Consider the following 26,335-nt stretch of genomic DNA (forward strand, 5'->3'; position numbering starts at 1 on the left):
TCTTCAAAATTTCTTGGTTCAAAATAAGAGTGAATGGCACTAAGGCAAGCCCTATATCGGGGTGAAAAAGAATCAAAAGAGACAAAACGAGTTGGAGGTCTTCTATTCCTTTCAGATCTTCTATGGTCAAGAATAGAAGTAAGCTCACTATATTGATCAATAGCACTTCTAAAGGTGTCATGGTTTCTACGAGAGTAGGTTATTGGCTCACTTGGAACTCTACTTTCTTGTTCATTGAGTGAGTTATGTTCACCAATATCTCCATCATTTTCTTCATCATGGTTTAATGATACATCATCATCACTAGATATATCATCATTACTAGACAATAAGTCGAATAAGAAAGAGTAATCAAAATTTTCTTGTTGAGAAACATTTTTTTCAAAACCACTCTCATTTTCTAAAAAAGTTACATTTCTAGAGACATATAGCTTATCATCTCGAAGGTAATAACAACGAAAACCTTTTTGAGTTTCGGAATAACTAAGAAAGGCACAAGGAATAGCCTTGGGAGAGAGCTTGTCATTCTTATCCGTAAGTATGAAACACTTACATCCAAAGACTCTTAACCTATTATAATCAGGTTCAAGCTTATGTAATACCTCAAAGGGAGATATTTTTTCTAATATTCTAGATGGTAAGCGATTTATCAAATAGACAGAAGCAAGAGCTGCTTCAGCCCAAAAGTTTTTAGGAATATTTTGAGATATAAGAAGGGTCCTAGTGGTCTCAATAATGTGCCTATGTTTTCTTTCAGCCCAACCCATTCTGTTGAGGCGTTTTAGGACAAGACCTTTGGTGAACAATTCCATGATCCTCAAGATATACCTTTAAATTGATTGAAGAGATATTCTCCCCCAGAGTCACTTCTAAAAATCTTTATGTTACTGTTGAATTGATTCTTAATCATTGAATGAAAATTTTTAAAACACGAAAACACTTCATGTTTAAACTTAAGAAAATATATCCACGAATATCTGAAAAAATCATCCACAAATATTACGTAATAAGAAAAACCTCCTTTTAAAACAACAGGTGCAGGTCCCCAAACATCTGAATGAACAATTTTGAAAGTTTTAGAAGAGAACATAGTTCTTTACTCAAAAGGTAAACTTCGCATTTTTCCGAGAATACAGTCGTTACAAGAAAAAGAGCTTTTACATAGGTCTTTTACAAAATGTAAATATGATAACTTAGTGATATTAGGATGACCAAGTCTTTTGTGCCACACATTTATATCTTTATGTCGGGCAACATTACACAAAACTTTTGGAACTTGAAGAGATTCCATATAGTATAAATCTCCTCTTCTAAAGCCTTCCCCAATCAATTTCCCGGACTGACGATCCTGTATTAAACATTTATCACAACAGAATTTAATATCGCAGCCATGGTCCGTGAGTTGAGAAACAGAGAGGAGATTTAAGTTTAGCTTAGGTATAAATCTGATTTTTGGGATAAAAAACTCTTGAGTTTCAAAATTACCTATTCCTTTAATTTCAAGAGAGGTTCCATCCGCAGTGGAGACATAAGATGGGGAACCATTTTTCGAGTAATCGGAAAGTGAGAAAATGTTTGGGGACATATGAAAGGATGCACTAGAGTCCAAAAGCCAAGAGATTTTACCTGGAGAGGAAGAAGTGGATACGGCCGCACCGGAGGTAGATCCCTTGAGGAGAGGTTGAAGAGCTTCCACTATTTCATTTATAGAGATAGTCCCACTCGAAGATGCCTTCTCCTTTTGCGGTATACTAGTGGTAGCCATGGCTAGGAGCTTCTTCCATTTGGGACATACGGGTTTGATATGCCCCGGTTCTTTAAAAAAATGACAAATAGTTTTGCTATAGTCCCTTTTTCCTCTTTGATCACCATTTTCACCTTGATTTTGAAATTTAAAGTGAGGGGGACGATAGGTTCTTACATTGTTTTCGGGCCTTGATACGACATTGATCTCACTATTTTCTTCAATATTACAAGGTACCGCAAGAACATTTGGTCCTTGTTTACATAAATTCATACGAGTCTCTTCACCACTTAATTTGGTGAGAACATCTTCAAGAGAAGGGGGAGAAAAAGAGGAAAGAAGAGATGACCTTATTTGCTCAAATTCGGGCCTTAGCCCATTCAAAAAATTGAAGAACCGATCTTCAAGTTGCTTGTGACGGAGCTCAATTGCCTCTCCACTCCATTTTGGTTCAAGCATTGCAAACTCATCCCAAATAGAGGAAAGATCGACAAAGTTTTCCCTAATCGTCATTTCACCTTGAGTAAGGGAGATAGCCTTCTTTTGAAGATAATACTTATGAGATAGATCCCTTGATGTGTACATTTTTTCAAGATAATGCCAAGCTTTCGATGCCTTTTTGAACTTAATAATGTTGGCATTAATCTTGGTTTCCACGGATGAGAAAAACCATGAAAGAATCTTGAAATTCTTCATTTCCCATTCATCGTGCTTCTTGGAGTATTCTTCAAGGGCTTTGGTTCTTTCTTCTCCCTCAAGAATCTTGATTTCGCTTCCATTTACCACGGTAATCTTTGGTTCCGGTTCCGGAATTGTGCCAAGTACATATCCCCATAGGCCCTTCCCTTTTATATGAGCCTCCATATTTCCGGCCCAAACATGATAGTTGGACCCATTTAATTTGAACCCAAGAGCAAAATGAGCCTCTTTTTCGCCCATTAGAGAGTTAAGAGGGAGGGAGAAAGGCGTACCAACACAATATTTCCAACACCAACTTTGCACAAGATTCTTCTAAAATATTTGAGAAGAAAGATCCACCACTTCAAACTTCAAAGATCGGAAGGCACGTTTTTCAAGATACTCGAAAAAAAGAGAATCCCACGATCTTCAATAATCAACCTTGCTCTGATACCATGTAAAATTGTCTATGACAAGACAATACGCATACGAGCACAAATACTTTAGAAAAGATGTGTACGAAGGCACTCTCACAACACTTGAATAAAGTACGCAAAAGCGTAAAAATAATAAACATGCACTATGGCATGTATTTTATAGAAAGAACAACAATGCTTGAGACTCTCAAGCTTATACTACAACAAGGGGGAACACCCCTATTTATACAAGAGGGAAGAGGTGCAAGAGGGGGCTCCCCAAAGGAGTCGTTGGGGAGACCCCCAATGCACCTTTTTGTTTAGGCAAAAAGCAAAAAATAAAAGAAAAGAATTACAAAAAAATAAAAAGGAAAAAATACAGCATATTCCAAATGGAATATGCGCAAAATGTAAAAAGACAAAAATACCCTTTTTGGGTAAACGAGAAAAAAGGGGAAAAAGGGAAAAATATATAAATATATATACTTATATATAGAGATACGTATACATATAATATATGTATATGTATCTCTATTTATATAAGTATATATATTTATACTTACAATAATGTTTTTGAGTATACATTTTAACACTACTCACCTGGAACGTCGGTCTCACTGGACACCTTCTTTGGAGACGATTCAATGCACAGAGGCCTGGTGGGCCTGGTGCTCTGATACCATGTTAGAATGGACCACCGTACACGTGAAGTGCAAGAAGGGAGGAGGCAGGATGAAAAGAAGGGTTGCGACAACAAAGGGAGACTCCTTTCTCTTAGGAGTCGTGCTCTATTCCATGTATGTATTTATATACAAAAAACAGAAAGTGGGTTGGATCAATTATGATTTGGATCCATACCCGAATACATTAAAATTACATATTACATCAGAAACAGAAAACCCGATCCATATTAGAGACCCAACTTTAGTTTTATGATACAGTAGTATTCCCCGCCCACCATCACATTGGAAATGTAAAATATTACAAGAAAAGTGAGTTTTGATAAATGCATGAAAACAACGAAAAATAGAGAAGACTTTCGATTTATTCTTCATGAAATATATCCAAGTGAAGCGGGAGAAGTTATCAATAAAAATAACATAATATTTGCTGTCAGAATTAGAAGGATTAGGAGTCGGTCCCCATACATCGGAACAAACGATTTCAAAAGGCCTTGAAGCTCTCTCATTTATTGAATGAAAAGTAAGAACATGACTCTTACACATTTTATTATCTGGTCTAGGAATCAGGCTAGACTCAGGAATAAGACCATCAGATACTAGTCGCTCAACAAAAACTCGACCACAATGACCAAGACACAAATGCCAAAAATCGGGCTTATTACATTTATTTGAAGATTGCAAATTGAACACATGAATATTCTTTGACGACATAGACTGAGGAGATGACTTCAAGATAGGTTGAACACAAGTAGAAGGATCCTCCTGGAAGACATACATATTTCCCCGACGTTCCCCTCTAGCGAACGTCTCTTTCGTTTGTAGATCCTTGACATAAACAAAAATAGAGTAAATTCAACGGAAGAATTGGTATGATCAATAAGCTTAGAAACAGAAACAATATTTTTTGTAATATTTGGGGCATGAAGAATATTTGAAAGATGAAGTGGGGATTTAGGCAAGGGGATAAAAACATTTTCAATGTGGGTGATGGGGTGGTATGACCCGTCTCCAGTGACGATGTTACTTTTTCCAAAATAGGGAGTTAAAGTAGAGAATTTACCCACATTACCTGTGACATGAGTAGCTGCCCCTGAATCAATGTACCAGACTCCTTTATCATCGCGTTTCAGATCAAGTTCAGACAATGTGGCCAAAAGAAGCTCTTTCACAGCTTTACCAAACTTTGAAGGGTTCTCCTTTCGTCCTGACGAGCTCTCACCTTTCTGAAACTTTCCTTTGTTCTGTGGATTGTGCCAACAATTGGCTTTGACGTGACCTCGCTTGTTACAGAGATAACACAGGTGGGCACATTTTTCACATTATAAGGAGAGACATTCAGGGTGGGTAGTAACCCAAGCCCCCCCTGGAGTGCCTCGTCCTCTGCCTGCACCAAAATGACTATCACCACGTTCCTGGCCAAAAGAAACACCAGTAGCAAGAACCTGTCCACCAGTGTCATGTGACATCCCCTTTAAGGTCATCTCATATTGAAGTAGTTTCGCTTGCAAGTCTTCAAACGATGGTAAGCTGGGTAGACATAACAATGAGGTCGAAAGAACATGAAATTCCGGTCCCAATCCATTCAAGGCTTGCCTGACTTTATCTTTGTCTGTCACTTCATACCCGACAACAGCTAGTTGATCACTTATGCCCTTAACCTTGTTCAAGTACTCCATGACATACATGGAACCCTTGAGGAGTTGAAATTCACGCTGAAGAAAAGAAATTTTAGCCTCTGAAATCTGAGAATATGTCTTCACTAGCTTGTCCCATAATTCTTTTGCTGAACACTCATCTGAAATTCCCACCAATACTTCTTGAGAGATAGTGGAGATAAGGAAAGCAACTGCAGCTTGATCACACTTCATCCAATTCTCATATTGGGGATTTGGTATTCGTTGTATAAAATCAGCCTCGTTTCTATCCTTAGTTTCTTGTATGATAAATTCTGGAGGGGCTGAAATTGATCCATTTAAATGTCCAGAAAGACCTTGACTTTTAATGAATGGAAGAATTTGTCTCTTCCAGATCAAGAAATTGGAATTGGTAAGTTTTTCAGAAATGAGTTGGCCAAGAAAGTTGGATGAGAGAAAAGTTTGAGAAGAAGAAGAATCCATGACTTAGAACAAGAAAAAGAATATTATTGGCGTGTGCAATCAGTATATAAATGCAACAAATTTTTTTTTAACTAGTAGAGAGCTGAGTATTCAGCGTGAATCTGATTATCAGAACTGATACCCAGATTATCAGGTCTAATCTGATTTCATCAAAGAAGCTAAGACTTTTCCTTCTTTTTTTTGTATATATATAAAAATTGCACACAACAATAGTAAAACAGAAACAAAAAGAATATCGTTGTACGGATCAGATGTTCAGATCTGTGAAATCAAATGGAAAGGGGAGAGACAAATTTGATGTACAGATCTGGAGCAGCCGATAAAACCCCAAAAGATATCGTGAAAGCAGAGAAAGCAGAGAAATCGTGAAAGCTGATTTGGCACAAATCCAAATCAGCAAATCCAAATTAGTTCGAGAGTTCAACTGATTTGATGGACAAAAATATCATGAAAACTGATTTGGCCCAGACCCAAATCAGTTTCAGCAATCAAATTTGATGCAAAGAGATGTAAAGAAGAATGGGAAGGTAAGACGTCAGATTGAAGAAGTACCTGGGGCTCGTATTCCAGCAGATGAATAGATGAAGAAAGATCTGGGCTCGTGCTCGTATTCCAGCAACCACACTGAATAAGAAAAGAGAGGAAGGAAGATTTGAGAAAGTACGGAAGGAAAGGAAGATCTTGAATGGACGTACATGTGTAGAAGAATTTCAGCCCTCGGATCAGACGTGCTCTGATACCATGTGAGTTTTCTCCAGAACCTGCGAACGAGAAATTAAGAGAAGGAAGAGAGAGAGGCTGCAATGAGTCACGATTTTTCATTATGAGAAACCAGTTTTTCATAATGAGAAATCGTGACCTATTTCATTAATATATAGGCAAAAGCCCTAATACATAGCCTTCACAATAACCCTGACAAGTTGAGGGTATATACAAGTATGCCATTATATTGTGGACATGGTACATACAAGTAGTTTGGATCCGATCCGGATCCAAATTTAAATACAAAACAAGTACACTGTCTAATAAACTGGACCTTTAAAAGGCCTAGTCAGTTCCTAGGCAGGACTAGTCGGCTTAGTCAGGACCAAAAAAGAAAAGAAAATTTAAAATACAATAACTTCTTAACAATAATAAAAAATACATATACAACATAATTTATGAAGCTAATCGACGAAAACTTAAAAAAAATAATTCATGAATCAAGCTAAACAATTAAAATATAATTACTTTTTCTACCACTCAAATCCATCTAAACAAATATTTGTTCACTTGTGTTGCCTAGTGACACAAAATAATAGAATTATTTAAAAAATATAAAAAATAATAAAATAAGAAAAATCTTAAAAACCTTACATATTTAAAATACCCAATCAAAGCATAATTATAAGGTTTTAAATATTATAAAAAGGCAAATGTAAAATACTAGCCTCACCGGCCCTCCCCTCACCTGTGTACTCGCTTAGGCATCTAGGGCTCCTAGGCGGGTGGAGGCTTGGGCCTAGGTAGACTATGCAGACCATGCAGCCTAAGCAAGATTTTAACTACATAGGTCATGTCTATCCCTCCATAGGGAAACTTTAAAATGACAAACTGTCATCTTCTCAACTTTTCCAAGTGTAGTACAAATGGACATGGGAATACATTGGGCACGTTTGTAAGCGAGAAAGATGTAGGAAAAGTAATGCAAAATGGCAAATCCGTACGGATTTTTCGACCCTTCCAAATGAGAGAGATTTTTTTGCTAAGAGAGTTTTTTTAAAATACACTTTTTGATAGGAAACATTCCTCCATGGGGGGGGATAATGTTTCTTACCAAGAGAAAATTTATTTTTATACTCCCCACCACCCATCTCACCACCACCACCCACCATCCATCTCACCACCACCCTCCTCCTCTCTCTCTCATTTTTTCACATTTTCCCACTAATTTTCTCATGCTACACAAACAAGCGAAAAACTTTCTTTTGGAAAACTTCTCATATAAAAAACTCTCATAGGCAAAACTTTCTTTTCCTATGAGAGTTTTTCTCTCTTCCAAACGTGCCCATAGGCAGGAATGGTCAAGACATGTCTAATGGAAAATTGGGGTGGACAATTCCTCTCTATGGTAGGTAAACTAGTTCTCGTAAAAGCTGTGCTCTCTTCTTTTATACTGGGCAATATTCTTTAAAATGCCTTAAGTAGCATTTCGTTTAGGGCGTGTTTGCAACAATGACCATAAAGAAAAAGTTGTCGAGGAAGACTAACGACTTTTTCTCCACCTTTTTGAGGAGTAAAATCTTTTTTTCCCTATATACTGGGCAATATTCTTTAAATTGTCTCAAGTAGTAATTCGCTTAGGATGCATCTCCAACGTGCATCATGGAGAAAAAGATTTTTTCCTACTTAGAAAGAGAGATAGGGGTTGTTGCATCGATTGTAAGGTTATACCGGGACAAAGTGTAACTACACAGCATAGAGTCTTAATTTTATATCTTAGAATTAGAAAATGCCGTCAAAGAGATAAACATATAATAAATCCTAAAATTAAGTGGTGGGCACTGAAAGGAGCTAAACAAAGAATGTTTGTAGAGCAGGTAGTTAAGGAAGCTGATTGGTGTCTCGAGGAGGATTCAGAATCAATGTGGAATAAGATAGCGGGTGACATGAGAAAGGTGACTAAGGAGGTATTGGGTGAGTCTAAAGGCGGTGCACTGCTAGGTAAGGATACATAATGGTAGAATGAGGATGTCAAATTAGCTATTAAGATTAAAAGAGAGTGTTATAGAAATCTAAGAGTCATGATAATGAGAATTTGGAGAAGTGTATGATAGCAAAGAAGGAAGCTAAAAAGTAGTTCGAAACGCGAGTGATAAGGTATATAAGGAGGTTTATGACAAGTTGGATAACAAAGAAGGTGAGAAGGATATTTATAGGCTTGCAAAGATGAGAGATAGGAAATCGAGGGATCTAGGAATTGTTAGATGTATCAAAGATGAAATGCAAAGGGTTTTAGTCAAAGATGAGGAGATTAAGGAGAGATGAAAAGATTATTTTGATAAGCTATTTAATGAAAGTCATGCTCAGGATCTTGGAGATTTCTCCATTCCTTTTCATGAGATGAATCATGACTTCATGCGCAAGATTCAAAAGAAAGAAATTGCAGAGGCTTTGAAGAAAATGAAATCAAGAAGGGCAGTTGGCCCAGATGGTATACCTATCGAGGCTTGGAAATGCTTGGGTGAGAAAGGTTTAGAATGGTTGACAAATCTTTTTAACAAGATTTGGCGGACAAATAAGATGACTAATGAGTGGAGGAAGAGTACTTTGGTGCCTCTATATAAGAATAAGGGTGATATATAAGATTTCACGCACTATCATGATATAAAACTCATGAGTCATACTATGAAACTTTGGGAGAGGGTGATTGAGTATAGGTTGAGGAAGGTTGTCATGATATCGGAGAATCAATTTGGTTTTATGCCTGAAAGATGAACTATGGAAGCTATACATCTTCTTAGACAACTTATTAAGAGATATAGAGAGAGGAAAAAAGATTTGCATATGGTTTTTATTGATTTGGAGAAGGCATACGATAGAGTACCTAGGGATGTTCTCTGGTGGACAATGATGAAGAAAGGTGTTTCTCTCAAGTACATTAGTATAATCAAAGAGATGTACGAAAGAGTAGTAACCAATGTCCGCACTTGTGGAGGGTGAAATGAAATGGGGATCTTCGAAACACGAGCTTTGATTAACAAGAGCAAGTGTCAAGAATGACACTAAAGCATAACCCTTAAAAAGGGTATAACTGGAAACAAAATAAAAATAAAAATGTATTCTTTGTTGATATGAAAAACCAATTGCTTAAGAAGCATTGGAGTAAAATACAAGAGGGGCTGCACCCCTTTATATACACAGCTGAAAGAGGACTCAATAGAGCTGTTGGGCACAGTCCAACAGCTCTATTAAGAGCTGTTGGACTGTGTCAGTCCAACAGCTCTATTATTGCTAGTCAAGTCTGGACAGGACTTGACTAGCAACAGTCATTCTAGTTCAAACTGAACTAGATGACATAAAGACAAAAAAAAAAAAATAAAGGAAAAAAAATACAGAAAAGAAAGAAATTAAAAATGTATTTATATATATATAATAATATAATATTATTATATATACATATATGTACAATTTTACATTTTAACACTCCCCCTCAAACTTACGGTACAATGAGCGAAAGTTTGTCTAAGAGAAAGTGAAATCGGGGAGTAGCGAGAGGTTTTGTAAAGAGGTCTGCTAACTGATATTCTGAAGTGACATATGGCAGATCAATTATCCCGTGTAGATATTCCTCTCTGACGTAGTGACAATCCATTTCGATGTGTTTGGTGCGTTCGTGGAATGTTCTGTTACTGGCAATGTAGATCGCACTTTTGTTGTCACAACACATTTGTGAAGCCTTTGTTGCTTCAACTCCCATGTCAGCAAGCAGTCGTCGGAGCCAAACTACTTCCATGGTCGTGGTTGCCATGGCTCTGTATTCAGCTTCGGTGGATGAGAGAGATACATTCTGCTGCTTTTTACACCTCCACGAGATTAATGATTCCCCTAAAAAGACACAAAAGCCAGTGGTTGAGTGTCTGTTATTGGGATCACCTTCCCAATCAGCATCAGTATATGCAATTAAATCAAGAGAAGAGGAGGAAGATAAGAAAAGTCCTCGTGAAAGAGAGGACTTGATGTATCTGATAATACGCATGACTGCTCCCATATGAACAGAAGTAGGAGCATGTTGAAATTGACTTGCTGTATGAACAACATGTGCTATATCTGGTCTGGTAATGGATAGATAGGAAAGTGCCCCGACAAGCTGTCTGTAAGGAGTAGGGTCTGCAAGAAGTTCTCCATCATCAATCTTCATTTTAACATTAACAACTTCTGGAGTGTCAACTTTCTTATCATCAGTAATACCAGACCTGAAAACAATATCAAAAGCAAATTTAGTCTGAGATAATAAATATCCTCTAGGAGAATAAGCAACTTCAATGCCTAAAAAATATCTCAACAAGCCCAAATCAGTCATTTCAAAATGAGATTTAAGAAGTGTTTTGATTGTTTCAACTCCCTGTTTATCGCTTCCGATGATGATCATATCATCCACATAGAGAAGAAGCACAATGATCCCTGCATCAGAATTCTTAATAAACAAAGCAGTGTCAGTTAAACATAATTGAAAACCAATATCAATCATAACACGACTAAACCTATCATACCAAGCTTTTGGTGCTTGTTTAAGTCCATAAAGAGCTTTTTCTAAGCGAAGGACTTTACCCTTAGGAATACTTAGACCAGGAGGGGGTTCCATATATACTTCTTCAACTAGCTTTCCATTTAAAAAGGCATTTTTGACATCCATTTGAAAAATAGACCATTTTTTGATAGAAGCTAAGGCAATTAAGGTTCGGACAGTAGTCATACGAGCCACCGGAGCAAAGGTTTCTTCATAATCAATCCCATATTCTTGGGCATAACCTTTGGCTACTAAACGGGCTTTATATCTTTCAAGAGTACCATCACTCTTGGTTTTAATTTTATAAACCCATCGACATCCTATAGTTTTCTTCCCTGGAGGAAGATCTTGAATATTCCATGTAGAAGCCTTTTCAAGTGCATCTAATTCAACTTTCATGGCTTCAATCCATTTTATATCATTTTTTGCTTGAAAATATGTGGATGGTTCTTCATATGAGTGAATTAATGCAATAACTGCCCTATATGTGGGTGAGAAAGACTCGTATGATACAAACTTTTCTGGAGGCCTCGAGATTCGGGATGATTGTCTAGTTGGAATGTTAGAATATTTCTCAAGTGCACATGGAGTATGAGACTCTTGTCGCCTGGAATATTGAATACTAGTATCTCTATGAACTTCTTCATTTTCAACATTAAGATCAATAATTCTTGGATCATCATCAAAGTTACAATCAAGGTCATATTCATCAGATGTTGATGTTAGATCTAGCAAAAAGGAGTACTCAGTGACGTCTTTTAATTTTCTAAAATCAAAGAAGCTCTCCTTTTCAAGAAAGGAAACATTTCTAGATACATATTGTTTATTATTTTTGAAGTCAAAACATCTATAACCTTTCTGGTTTTCAGCATATCCTAAAAAGGCACAGGGAATCGCACGAGGGGAAAGTTTATCATTTTTGTCAGTAAATATGAAACATTTGCACCCAAATATTCTTAATCTAGAGTAGTCTGGAGAAATGTTCATAAGTTTTTCAATGGGAGTGATATTTTGTAACGAAGAAGATTGCATCCTATTAATGAGATAGGTGGCAGTTAAGGCAGCTTCTGCCCAAAAGTCTTTAGGCACTTGATTTGCTATTAATAAAGTTCTAGTGGTTTCTATAATATGGCGATGTTTTCGTTCTGCCAGTCCATTTTGTTGAGGTGTATAAGGACAAGATCTTTGATGTGTGATGCCATGCAATTTAAGATAATTTTGAAAATCTGTGGATAAAAACTCTCCCCCTGAATCTGTGCGAAAAATAGTAATATCATTTTGAAACTTGTTTTTAACCATATTATGAAAAGTTTGAAAGTATGAAAATACTTCAGACTTATGTTTGAGAAAGTACATCCACGTATGTCGGGAGAAATCATCGACAAAAATAACATAGTAAACAAATCCTCCTTTAGAAATTACTGGTGCAGGACCCCAAACATCCGAGTGTATTAATTCAAGTGGTCTTGAAGAGAGAAAGGTTCTGTTCTGAAATGGTAATCTTTTCATTTTGCCGAGAATACAATCTTTACAATCAAATGATTCAGAGTTACAAAATTTCTCTAGATTTGGAAAATGTTGGATTTTGGCTATATGTGGGTGACCAAGTCTCTTATGCCACAGTTCCAACTCTATTTTTTGAATATTATAACAAAAAGCTTTCTTCGGCATTTCCAAAAAATCCATGTAATAGAGTCCTCCTTCTCTATGGCCTTCCCCAATCAGCTTGCCTGACTGGCGATCCTGTACCCAACAACCATGAGAAGAAAAAGAAATATTACACCCATAATCAGAAATTTGAGATACAGATAAAAGATTTAAATTTAATTTGGGAACATGTCTAATTTCTGGAATAAAAAAATTTTTTGTTTTATAAATTTTTTCAAAATCTCCTATTCCTTCTATTTCAAGAGAAGTCCCATCAGCAGTAAAGACCTTTGACACACTTGTTTTATTTTTAACACATTTGGATAGACTTTGATTATTTGGGGTCATATGAAAAGATGCACCAGAGTCAAGAAGCCAAGAAATTTTACCTAAATCAGAAAAAGATGAGGCTGCTGCGCCGGTTGAAGCTTCAGATGAGGAAGAGGCACCTTTGATGAGAGGCTGAAGGATCTCCATTAGTTGGGCCAGGGAAACTGGTGCATCCTGATCTTTAGGCTCCGATCCAGCAATTGCAGCTCTTTTTTCTCTCAGCTCCTTAAGTTTGGGACATTGTGGCCTGTAGTGTCCCGGTTCATGACAGTGATGACAAATAACTTTCTTCTTATCATAGTCACCATTTTGTCGGTTAAAGTGAGGAGGCCTATATGATCGAACATGATTCCCTGGTCTAGACACGGCTAAAACGGAATCATCTTCAATTTTTAAAGAACCTTTCCGGAGACGATTTTCTTCCATTGTTAACTCTTCAATAGTTTCAACAATAGAAGGAATTTTTCCCCGGTGAAGTAGGGCCGATTTAGTGGTTTCAAATTCCGGCCTTAATCCAGTGATAAACTGGTAAAAATGTTCAACATCGAATTGTTTCTGACGAAGCTCGATGTCTTCGGCACAATGCCACTTTGGTTCTAAAAGGGAAAGTTCTTCCCAAAGTTCGGACAACCCATTGTAATATTCACGAATAGTTTTGTCTCCTTGTGTCATCATTCGAACTTTTTCTTGGAGGTTGCACACGTGTGCAATATCTTTAAGGGAATACATATTCTTAAGGTATTCCCATGCCTTATCGGCATGATCAAATTTGGCAAGACTTGAGCATTTTTTAATGTCAACGCTATTGATAAGCCATGACATTATCTTCGCATGAGATATTCTCCATTCTTTCCATTTCTTCTCGTATGAGGCAATAGCCTTGATTTTCTCTTCTTCCGATAGAGGGACGTCTTTATCTCCCTCCTTTTTAGTAAGAGATAGCTTAGGTTCCGAATCGGAACCATCCACAATCCCCCATAAGCCTTTTCCCCATATATGGTGCTTCATGATTGAAGCCCATGTTACATAGTTCGTATCGCTTAGTTTCATAGGCATGATGGTGACTTTATCATTGTCATCCATCGATTACAAGGAGAGAAAGAATAGGGATAGAAGAGAAACAAGAAGGAAAATGAGAAAGAAAGAAAAAAAAAACAATACAACAAGATGTGAAATCTTCTCCAATGAAGTGATAAAACACTTCTCTTCAAGTGGCGAACACTTTTGCAAACGGGCACGGAAACCGAGACAGCTTTTCCTCAAGATTTAGTACTTCCGCGGCTCTGATACCATGAAATGAAATGGGGATCTTCGAAACACGAGCTTTGATTAACAAGAGCAAGTGTCAAGAATGACACTAAAGCATAACCCTTAAAAAGGGTATAACTGGAAACAAAATAAAAATAAAAATGTATTCTTTGTTGATATGAAAAACCAATTGCTTAAGAAGCATTGGAGTAAAATACAAGAGGGGCTGCACCCCTTTATATACACAGCTGAAAGAGGACTCAATAGAGCTGTTGGGCACAATCCAACAGCTCTATTAAGAGCAGTTGGACTGTGTCAGTCCAACAGCTCTATTGCTAGTCAAGTCTGGACAGGACTTGACTAGCAACAGTCATTATAGTTCAAACTGAACTAGATGACATAAAGACAAAAAATAAAAATAAAGGAAAAAAAATACAGAAAAGAAAGAAATTAAAAATGTATTTATATATATATATAATAATATAATATTATTATATATACATATATGTACAGTTTTACATTTTAACAGAGGGGTGACAACGAATTTTTCTATAACGGTTGGGTTACATCAAGGATTTGCATTAAGTCCTTTCCTATTTGCTATAGTGATGGATGGGCTTACAAGATCAATTCAAGAAAATGTGCCGTGGTGTATGTTGTTTGCTGATGATATATTTTGATTGAAGAGTCTAGAGCTGGGGTTAATGCTAAGTTAGAATTATGGAGACAGACATTGGAAGCAAGAGATTTTAAGTTGAGTAAGAGTAAGACAAAATATATGAAATGTCGGTTTAGTAAGCAACGAAGTAGTGATGGGAGTGTAGTAAAGCTTGGTGAGCAAGAAATACCGGTGGATGACTGTTTCAAATATTTGGGATCTATCATTCAAAAGTATGGAGAAATTGATGGAGATGTAAATCATAGGATAAAGGTTGGGTGGATGAAATGGATAAGTGCAACTGGAGTGTTGTGCGATCGTAGAATGCCATTGCGGTTGAAGGGAAAGTTTTATAGGACGACAATTAGGCCCGCTTTACTATATGGTACAGAGTGTTGGGCTGGCGAGAGACATCATATTAAAAAATGAGTGTAGCTGAGATGCGTATGCTTAGATGGATGTGTGGAAATACAATAAAAGATAAGATTCGAAACGAGGAGATACGTAAGAAGGTAGGTGTTGCATCCATTGAAAATAAGATGAGAGAGAATCGTTTACGGTGGTTTGGACATATTCGGCGAAGGCCTAATGATGCTCCAGTTAGAAGGATGGAGAAATGGAAAAATATATTAGTTAAAAGAGGTCGGGGTAGGCCTAAGAAGACTTGGATGAAGATGATAGGAAATGATATGAATGCTTTGAACCTCACCGAGGACATGGCATGGGATATGAATGATTGGAGGAGAAGGATTCATGTGGAAGACCCAGAATGATTTTCTTTTTTGGTTCATATCGCTGACCCCAATTGTTTTGGGATGAAGGTGTAGTTGTTGTTGTTGGAGACCAACAACATTTTTCTCCACTCTTTTTGAGGAGATTTACTCCTTTAAAGCCGAAAAACAAGGAGAAATTCTAGGCACACTTGATGGCGTGTGACCCACATAAATTGAAAGTTTCTCCTTGGTGGAGAATTTTACGGTGCCACCAAATGCCCTCCCTTAGTGGAAGATGTCATGTCTAGGTTTCTAAAAATTGATATAATCAAGCAGTGTTACCATCTTCATCTTATGATCTACAACTCAATTTGTAAAGCTAAATTTGAGTGTGTGAATTAAGAACTTGAAGAATGTGAATTTAGCTATTCTTTATAAACTTGGATGTTTTAGTCTCCAAAAGTTAACGCTTAGGAAGTGTCATCTGTGAGCCAAGTTGACTACGTGGCTAATGTAAAAATGAGTGTAGACTCCAAGTTTTTTGTGACCTGAAATTAATATCAAGAGAATTTAGGTTTGAAGAATCTCAAGCTATGTTACTTGGACATTGACATGGGTGTCGATGTCAAATACCAGAAGAAGTGTCGGACATGTCGGGTCTTAGAAAACTAGATACTTGGACACAACTATATATATATAGCTGTGTCAGATGCATGATGGATTCTTCCTAGGTAAGTATCTTCCAACTCTAAAATACTTGACACTTTTTTACAGGTGTCCACAAAGCTGGACACCCATGTCTATAATACCCAACACTGGACACAGGTATGATACTCGCTGGACACGATATGTCGAGACACGTTTTAAGGTGTCAAACACTCGAGGCGAGTGTCCAAATTTTTGGACACTAATAATTTTAAAAACGTGTCGGTTCCGTGTCCAAGAGTGTCAGTGTCGTGTTGGGAAGTGTCCGACATCGACACTGCAGCCTGGGTGAAGTGTCCATGTAACATAGATCTCAAGTCTAGTATGAACCCTATAAAGAAGGGGCAAGATGGTTGTGGTAATGGCAGGTTGATTGAGCTTTAGTTTGATCCTTCAACCGTTCTTATGGGTTTTAACTTTGAAGTATCTCAAGTCTAATATGCTTAGAAAAGAAGGGGCAAGATGGGTTGTGATCAGAGTTACCAGAAGCTTCTTAGATAAGTGGGAAGCTCATTTCGAAAGCGCGATACTCCTTGCTTTCGCAACTTGATGAGAATCTCGATTCTTCCACGCTTCTCCACACACTTCATCTATTCTTCTTATATATTTTTTGTCTCTACTCTTCATGTTTTTTATGTGTTTCCTCTTACGCTTCTCACTCACTTCCATGTGTTTTTTCTAAATTGGCAATTATCATTTTTAGATTTTGTTAAAAATTTAATTTTCACAGTAAAAAATCATGAAATTTAAGAATAGTCACTTTTATTTTAGTTTTTATTTGTGTTCCATTTTGATTCCCATTCAATTCTTATATTGTTTTTTTATTTTTCACTTCCCGCTTCCTATACATTTTAAAATGCATCGCTTCTCGCTTTCGCTTCCTAGTCTGGCAACCTTGGTTGTGATAATGGCAGGTCCATTGAGTTCTGGTTGAACATTAAGTGTGTCATCTTTCATTGGTTTGCTTTAATGGAGTGTGTTATAGCTAGATAGGTGTATAAAGTCTTAGATTTATATTGGTAGCAAATGTGTTAAATGAGTTTGTAACGACCTCAACTCATACAAAAAAAATGCGGATTTTTTTTTAACCATTGCAGAAATCTTCCCAGAGACCCGGGGCCTTTACAGTTCCACTCCCAATTAGATAAAACAACCAATCACAAAAGATCTTATATTTATCATCCATACCAAACCAAACTTTTATTGAATAAGTAATGATAGCCTCGAGACAATTGCATATGGAAATTCAGAGTGCATGAATAAGTAAATGTAGAGGGAAGAAAACAAAAGCAGAGCCACGCTGTCCATCTGTGAAGCTGTATAGCAAACATGTAGCAATCGTGACTCTCCCAGAAGCGAGCCACTTCACTGATCCTTTGAGGCTGTGAAAAAACAACAAAAGTAGGGTGTCAGAAATCCATGAAATTCTGCGTACGAATCCCTCTAATGAAATAAATGAGAATAAATAATACATATAAGAATTTATGTAATAACTTAGATGAATGCAATCATGACAAGTACATAATTCAATTAAGCATTCATGCAATAGGGAACAATTATTAAGCATGAAGGATTATTTAAGAAATAACATGGATCACAAACTAAGCCATACAACCACTTAACATGCATTAGAGAACAATATCATGCATTCATTAACATGTAACAATTAAGTGAACAGTTAAATATGCATGGTTTAATGCATAACAGAATTATGCATGATTTCAGTGAAATGCATGAGTAAATTATTATTTTTTTATTAAAGTTTTCTTTTTCATATGCATGTCCCTATTAAATGCACACAATTAAGTTTCTCTTTTTAATTACCGTTACCCACGGATACACCAAACAGGTAAAATTTTCAGAGGTCAAGTAGGGTTCCCAGGGTAACTTATCACACAAGTTGTATCGTTTAGACCTAGTTGATGAGACCTCGTCCAAACCTAGACTGAAAAGCATCGGTTTAAAATCGAGACTAAAACAGTTTTTCTTCCAGACTTAGCCAAATTTTTGACAAAATTATAAAATAACTAAGTACCAAAATATGCGATATTATAGAGTTGGATTGTTAAAATGTAAAACTGTACATATATGTATATATAATAATATTATATTATTATATATATATAAATACATTTTTCATTTCTTTCTTTTCTGTAATTTTTTTTCCTTTATTTTTATTTTTTGTCTTTATGTCATCTAGTTCAGTTTGAACTAGAATGACTGTTGCTAGTCAAGTCCTGTCCAGACTTGACTAGCAATAGAGCTGTTGGACTGACATTCCAACAACTCTAAATAGAGCTGTTGGACTGTGCCCAACAGCTCTATTGAGTCCTCTTTCAGCTGTGTATATAAAGGGGTGCAACCCCTCTTGTATTTTAATTCCAATGCTTCTTAAGCAATTGGTTTTTCATATCAATAAAGAATACATTTTTATTTTTATTTTGTTTCCAGTTATACCCTTTTTAAGGGTTATGCTTTAGTGTCATTCTTGACACTTGCCCTTGTTAATCTAAGCTCGTGTTTCGAAGATCCCCATTTCATTTCATGGTATCAGAGCCGCGGAAGTACTAAATCTTGAGGAAAAGCTGCCTCAGTTTCCGTGTCCATTTGCAAAAGTGTTCGCCACTTGAAGAGAAGTGTTTTATCACTTTATTGGAGAAGATTTCACATCTTGTTGTATTGTTTTTTTTCTTTCTTTTTCATTTTCCTTCTTGTTTCTCTTCTATCCCTATTCTTTCTCTCCTTGTAATCGATGGATGACAATGATAAAGTTACCATCATGCCTATGAAACTAAGCGATACGAACTATGTAACATGGGCTTCAATCATGAAGCACCATATATGGGGAAAAGGCTTATGGGGGATTGTGAATGGTTCCGATTCGGAACCTAAGCTATCTCTTACTAAAAAGGAGGGAGATAAAGAGGTCCCTCTATCGGAAGAAGAGAAAATCAAAGCTATTGCCTCATACGTGAAGAAATGGAAAGAATGGAGAATATCTCATGCGAAGATAATGTCATGGCTTATCAATAGCGTTGACATTAAAAAATGCTCAAGTCTTTCCAAATTTGATCATGCCGATAAGGCATGGGAATACCTTAAGAATATGTATTCCCTTAAAGATATTGCACGCGTGTGCAACCTCCAAGAAAAAGTTCGAATGATGACACAAGGAGACAAAACTATTCGTGAATATTACAATGGGTTGTCCGAACTTTGGGAAGAACTTTCCCTTTTAGAACCAAAGTGGCATTGTGCCAAAAACATTGAGCTTCGTCAGAAACAACTCGATGCTGAACATTTTTACCAGTTTACCACTGGATTAAGGCCGAAATTTGAAACCACTAAATCGACCCTACTTCACCGGGGAAAAATTCCTTCTATTGTTGAAACTATTGAAGAGTTAACAATGGAAGCAAATCGTCTCCGGAAAGGTTCTTTAAAAATTGAAGATGATTCCGTTTTAGCCGTGTCTAGACCAGGGAATCATGTTCGATCATATAGGCCTCCTCACTTTAACCGACAAAATGGTGACTATGATAAGAAGAAAGTTATTTGTCATCACTGTCATGAACCGGGACACTACAGGCCACAATGTCCCAAACTTAAGGAGCTGAGAGAAAAAAAAGCTGTAATTGCTGGATCGGAGCCTAAAGATCAAGATGCACCAGTTTCCCTGGCCCAACTAATGGAGATTCTTCAACCTCTCATTAAAGGTGCCTTTTCCTCATCTGAAGCTTCAACCGGCGCAACAGCCTCATCTTTTTCTGAGCTAGGTAAAATTTCTTAGCTTCTTGACTCTGGTGCATCTTTTCATATGACCCCAAATAATCAAAGTCTATCCAAATGTGTTAAAAATAAAGCAAGTGTGTCAAAGGTCTTTACTGCTGATGGGACTTCTCTTGAAATAGAAGGAATAAGAAATTTTGAAAAAATTTATAAAACAAAAATTTTTTTATTCCAGAAATTAGACATGTTCCCAAATTAAATTTAAATCTTTTATCTGTATCTCAAATTTCTGATTATGGGTGTAATATTTCTTTTTCTTCTCATGGTTGTTGGGTACAGGATCGCCAGTCAGGCAAGCTGATTGGGGAAGGGCATAGAGAAGGAGGACTCTATTACATGGATTTTTTGGAAATGCCGAAGAAAGCTTTTTATTATAATATTCAAAAAATAGAGTTGGAACTGTGGCATAAGAGACTTGGTCACCCACATATAGCCAAAATCCAACATTTTCCAAATCTAGGGAAATTTTGTAACTCTGAATCATTTGATTGTAAAGATTGTATTCTCGGCAAAATGAAAAGATTACCATTTCAGAACAGAACCTTTTTCTCTTCAAGACCACTTGAATTAATACACTCGGATGTTTGGGGTCCTGCACCAGTAATTTCTAAAGGAGGATTTGTTTACTATGTTATTTTTGTCGATGATTTCTCCCGACATACGTGGATGTACTTTCTCAAACATAAGTCTGAAGTATTTTCATACTTTCAAACTTTTCATAATATGGTTAAAAACAAGTTTCAAAATGATATTACTATTTTTCGCACAGATTCAGGGGGAGAGTTTTTATCCACAGATTTTCAAAATTATCTTAAATTGCATGGCATCACACATCAAAGATCTTGTCCTTATACACCTCAACAAAATGGACTGGCAGAACGAAAACATCGCCATATTATAGAAACCACTAGGACTTTATTAATAGCAAATCAAGTCCCGAAAGACTTTTGGGCAGAAGCTGCTTTAACTGCCACCTGTCTCATTAATAGGATGTCATCTTCTTCGTTACAAAATATCACTCCCATTGAAAAACTTATGAACATTTCTCCAGACTACTTTAGACTAAGAATATTTGGGTGCAAATGTTTTATATTTACTGACAAAAATGATAAACTTTCTCCTCGTGCGATTCTCTGTGCCTTTTTAGGATATGCTGAAAACCAGAAAGGTTATAGATGTTTTGACTTCAAAAATAATAAACTATATGTGTCTAGAAATGTTTCCTTTCTTGAAAAGGAGAGCTTCTTTGATTTTAGAAAATTAAAAGACGTCGCTGAGTACTCCTTTTTGCTAGATCTAACATCAACATCTGATGAATATGACCTTGACTGTAACTTTGATGATGATCAAAGAATTATTGATCTTAATGTTGAAAATGAAGAAGTTCATAGAGATACTAGTATTCAATATTCCAGGCGACAAGAGTCTGATCCTCCATGTGCACTTGAGAAATATTCTAACATTCCAACTAGACAATCATCCCGAATCTCGAGGCCTCCAGGAAAGTTTGTATCATACGAGTCTTTTTCACCCACATATAGGGCAGTTATTGCATTAATTCACTCATATGAAGAACCATCCACATATTTTCAAGCAAAAAATGATATCAAATGGATTGAAGCCATGAAAGTTGAATTAGATGCACTTGAAAAGGCTTCTACATGGAATATTCAAGATCTTCCTCCAGGGAAGAAAACTATAGGATGTCGATGGGTTTATAAAATTAAAACCAAGAGTGATGGTACTCTTGAAAGATATAAAGCCCGTTTAGTAGCCAAAGGTTATGCCCAAGAATATGGGATTGATTATGAAGAAACCTTTGATCCGGTGGCTCGTATGACTACTGTCCGAACCTTAATTGCCTTAGCTTCTATCAAAAAATGGTCTATTTTTCAAATGGATGTCAAAAATGCCTTTTTAAATGGAAAGCTAGTTGAAGAAGTATATATGGAACCCCCTCCTGGTCTAAGTATTCCTAAGGGTAAAGTCCTTCGCTTAGAAAAAGCTCTTTATGGACTTAAACAAGCACCAAAAGCTTGGTATGATAGGTTTAGTCGTGTTATGATTGATATTGGTTTTCAATTATGTTTAACTGACACTGCTTTGTTTATTAAGAATTCTGATGCAGGGATCATTGTGCTTCTTCTCTATGTGGATGATATGATCATCATCGGAAGCGATAAACAGGGAGTTGAAACAATCAAAACACTTCTTAAATCTCATTTTGAAATGACTGATTTGGGCTTGTTGAGATATTTTTTAGGCATTGAAGTTGCTTATTCTCCTAGAGGATATTTATTATCTCAGACTAAATTTGCTTTTGATATTGTTTTCAGGTCTGGTATTACTGATGATAAGAAAGTTGACACTCCAGAAGTTGTTAATGTTAAAATGAAGATTGATGATGGAGAACTTCTTGCAGACCCTACTCCTTACAGACAGCTTGTCGGGGCACTTTCCTATCTATCCATTACCAGACCAGATATAGCACATGCTGTTCATACAGCAAGTCAATTTCAACATGCTCCTACTTCTGTTCATATGGGAGCAGTCATGCGTATTATCAGATACATCAAGTCCTCTCTTTCACGAGGACTTTTTTTTATCTTCCTCCTCTTCTCTTGATTTAATTGCATATACGGATGCTAATTGGGGAGGTGATCCCAATAACAGACACTCAACCACTGACTTTTGTGTCTTTTTAGGGAAATCATTAATCTCGTGGAGGTGTAAAAAGCAGCAGAAGGTATCTCTCTCATCCACCGAAGCTGAATACAGAGTCATGACAACCACGACCATGGAAGTAGTTTGGCTCCGACGACTGCTTGCTGACATGGGAGTTGAAGCAATAAAGACTTCACAAATGTGTTGTGACCAGGGTTACCGGAAGCGCCTAGCTAAAAGGGGAAGCGCGCTTCAGAAGCGCGAAACCTCGCGCTTCCAAAGTGTGGGGGGAAGCGTCCCCTTTTTTGGGAAGCGCGTTTCCCTTTAATGGGGGACGCATTTCCCTTTAATGGGGGACACGCTTCCCTTTAATGGGAAGCGCGCTTCCCATCACGCTTCCCCCTCGCTTCCCCCACGCTTCCCCTGTTTTTTCAATATTTTTGTATTTTGTATTTTTTATTTTTTATTTTTATTTTTTCGCTTCCCCCTCGCTTCCGAGACGCTTCCTAGGTCGCTTCCGAGACACTTCCTAGGTCGCTTCTGAGACACTTCCCGAATCGCTCCTAAGTGGTCCCCCGCTTCCCCGCTTCCTAAAATTTTGAAAGTGCCTCGCTTTCCGCTCCCGCTTCCCGCTCCCGCTTCCCGCTCCCGCTTCCCGCTTCCTCAACTGGCAACCATGGTTGTGACAACAAAAGTGCGATCTACATTGCCAGTAACAGAACATTCCACGAACGCACCAAACACATCGAAATGGATTGTCACTACGTCAGAGAGGAATATCTACACGGGATAATTGATCTGCCATATGTCACTTCAGAATATCAGTTAGCAGACTTCTTTACAAAGCCTCTCGCTGCTCCCCGATTTCACTTTCTCTTAGACAAACTTTCGCTCATTGTATCGTAAGTTTGAGGGGAAGTGTTAAAATGTAAAACTGTACATATATGTATATATAATAATATTATATTATTATATATATATATATAAATACATTTTTCATTTCTTTTTTTTTCTGTAATTTTTTTCCTTTATTTTTTGTCTTTATGTCATCTAGTTCAGTTTGAACTAGAATGACGGTTGCTAGTCAAGTCCTGTCCAAACTTGACTAGCAATAGAGCTATTGGACTGACACAGTCCAACAACTCTTAATAGAGCTGTTGGACTGACATTCCAACAGCTCTAAATAGAGCTGTTGGACTGTGCCCAACAGCTCTATTGAGTCCTCTTTCAGCTGTGTATATAAAGGGGTGCAACCCCTCTTGTATTTTAATTCCAATGCTTCTTAAGCAATTGGTTTTTCATATCAATAAAGAATACATTTTTATTTTTATTTTGTTTCCAGTTATACCCTTTTTAAGGGTTATGCTTTAGTGTCATTCTTGACACTTGCCCTTGTTAATCTAAGCTCGTGTTTCGAAGATCCCCATTTCATTTCAGGTATCAGTAAGTGTTTTCTGGTTAACCACTCTAATCATTAACCTGAGGCAGTTAAGGACATTTTCTTTAGTCAATCTTGGGACCCCAATAGTGACATCATATGGACGACTTCACGAGAATTTTCTTCTTAGATGGCTTGGACCATAGTGCATGAGCATGTACATTTCCTTTAGTCATCTAATGTGGGTTAAGAAGAATGTACCAAATGCAACTCTAACATTGGGTTTAGCTGTCTAATCATTTTCCGACTCATGACCGAGTGAAACACTTGGCCATTACTTTAATGAGCTATTGTCGTCTATGCAGGCAAGCTGAGGAGACATAATATCATCGTTCTTTCAATGCCAAGTCTTACAAGAAATGTTGGGAAAAAAAAGTTGAACTATTTGCACACTGGTGTATTCCTTGGACCTGGTAGAGGAGCTCAAAAGATGTGCATTTTTTCAAGAATAAAAGGGGAACCAATGCTGGATGGTCAGCTTCCAAATTATTTGATGGGTTTGGAGGGTTGGAGTACAAAGATTTTTAACAAAACATGAAATAGAGGTGGTGTAGGAAGTTTCAAATGCAGTTTGAGAACATAGCATTGAAATTTACCTTACTCAAATCATGCAGTAAAACTGAAATAGCTTTATAGTGGTCAATGAACTTCTCTGCAGAAGGTTGGATAAAATTCAGTATGTGTAATGGATGTACATACTACATACACTAATTACAAATCATGTTCGTTTATTGTGGCTTGGTTGGAGAGCAAAAATCTCAAAGAGCTTGGGAATTGGATTGGTGGCATTTCTTTGATGAAATTTAGTGGATCATTAGGTGATCCTAGAATCATCTAGAAGAGACATTACAAAGGATATTAGTAATGTGCGAAAGGAACTGGGTCTCCTCATATGATTAAACTGAGCATTCAACATGTAATGTATCATTTCAATCAGTTCACGCGTCTGTGTATTCCACGAGAATGTAACTGTTTATCTACGCTCCTTACTAAACTGGCTGTAGTAACAACCGAATTTTGGAAGATAAGTCACCTGTCTGGGTATCCTAGCAGGAATGAAATGCAATTCGTATGTGATCTTTCTCTGGTAGAGGGCTGAGAAAAAAGGGTCACTGTCAGATGTTTCAATTTTTTATAAGTTTTTTGTTAGGATTAGAATTGGTACATGGACAGTTAAAATTCTATATGCTAATGTGATGATATTGGATCTTATTCTGCACTTCCTTCTTATGGGAAAAAGCTATGGTGTTATTATGTCAAACATCTCACAAAATCCAAGTTTGTTTTGTTCACTGTATCACTGTGAAAGATAAATATTATGACTACCTATGCAATGAGGTCTTCAGTTGTTAAACTTTATGTTTGTTCACCCTTTTTGCAGGCTTCAAGAAACCTTAGATCGGCTCTCTGATAAGTTAAAGTTGATCTACGATTCCTCAGGGGGAAAGAAAATCAATATCATAAGTCACTCGATGGGGGGTTTGCTGGTGAAATGCTTCATGTCTCAGCAAAGTGATGTAAGTATGCTATGCATGTGTGTCTTGCGGCTAGTCTTATTCATTAGAATATGTTTATGTTGACATGTCATGAATGTTTTATTTATTAATCATGTTTTGCACAGGTGTTCGAGAAGTATGTTAAAAATTGGATAGCTATTGCTGCTCCATTTCAGGGTATGTATAGCTTGAATGCTCGATGTGTTTTTGTGTCATTTTTCTTTCTGCAATTCCCTTTTGGCAAGTGATCTGAAAATTTTACTTTTTGAATAACTTGGGTTTCGGATGCCGATTGGATGCACAATGAAAATAACAAACTTGATGCTGTTATAATGCTTTACTCCGGAATCATTCTTTTGGTGGAAGCAGTCTGATATTGATATAGCTTAGTCAATGATGTTGCACCAAGGTACTTTATTGTGTCAATGAAATGCAGCAAAATGCAGCAACAAGTGCAATGTGTGTTTTAAGTTTGTTTATTGTCCATAATGAATTTACACCAGTCTGTGGTAGTGTATAATGATCCTTAACAAGAACTATAGTTTTAGGGGTGGGACAGCATGGCAGTTGAAGAATGTACCACATATCTGGGTCGACATAAAATGATCTGAATAGTGAAAGGTGAATCCATGGCACAGACGTTGAAAATACTTGAAATTCAGAGCAAATAGGAAAAATTGGCTTACTTTGTCACTTTCTGAAAATTTCAATATAATTCAAAATCTAATGAACTAAGATCT

General features: G+C 36.9%; 1 protein-coding gene across 1 annotated transcript in view; it reads left to right on the plus strand.

Annotated features, from left to right (window-relative positions):
• LOC149822711 (lecithin-cholesterol acyltransferase-like 4) overlaps positions 1-26,335 on the plus strand; it is a 142,255-nt gene that overhangs the window by 29,142 nt on the left and 86,778 nt on the right. Inside the window, exons 4-5 of the mRNA XM_089980003.1 lie at positions 25,481-25,616; positions 25,721-25,772. Coding sequence (XP_089836129.1) covers positions 25,481-25,616; positions 25,721-25,772 — 188 coding nt within the window. The remainder of the gene's footprint in view (positions 1-25,480; positions 25,617-25,720; positions 25,773-26,335) is intronic.

The sequence above is a fragment of the Nuphar pumila genome, chromosome 11, assembly GCF_984573655.1.
Source record: "Nuphar pumila chromosome 11, dmNupPumi1.hap1.1, whole genome shotgun sequence".
NCBI classification, from domain to species: Eukaryota; Viridiplantae; Streptophyta; class Magnoliopsida; order Nymphaeales; family Nymphaeaceae; genus Nuphar; species Nuphar pumila.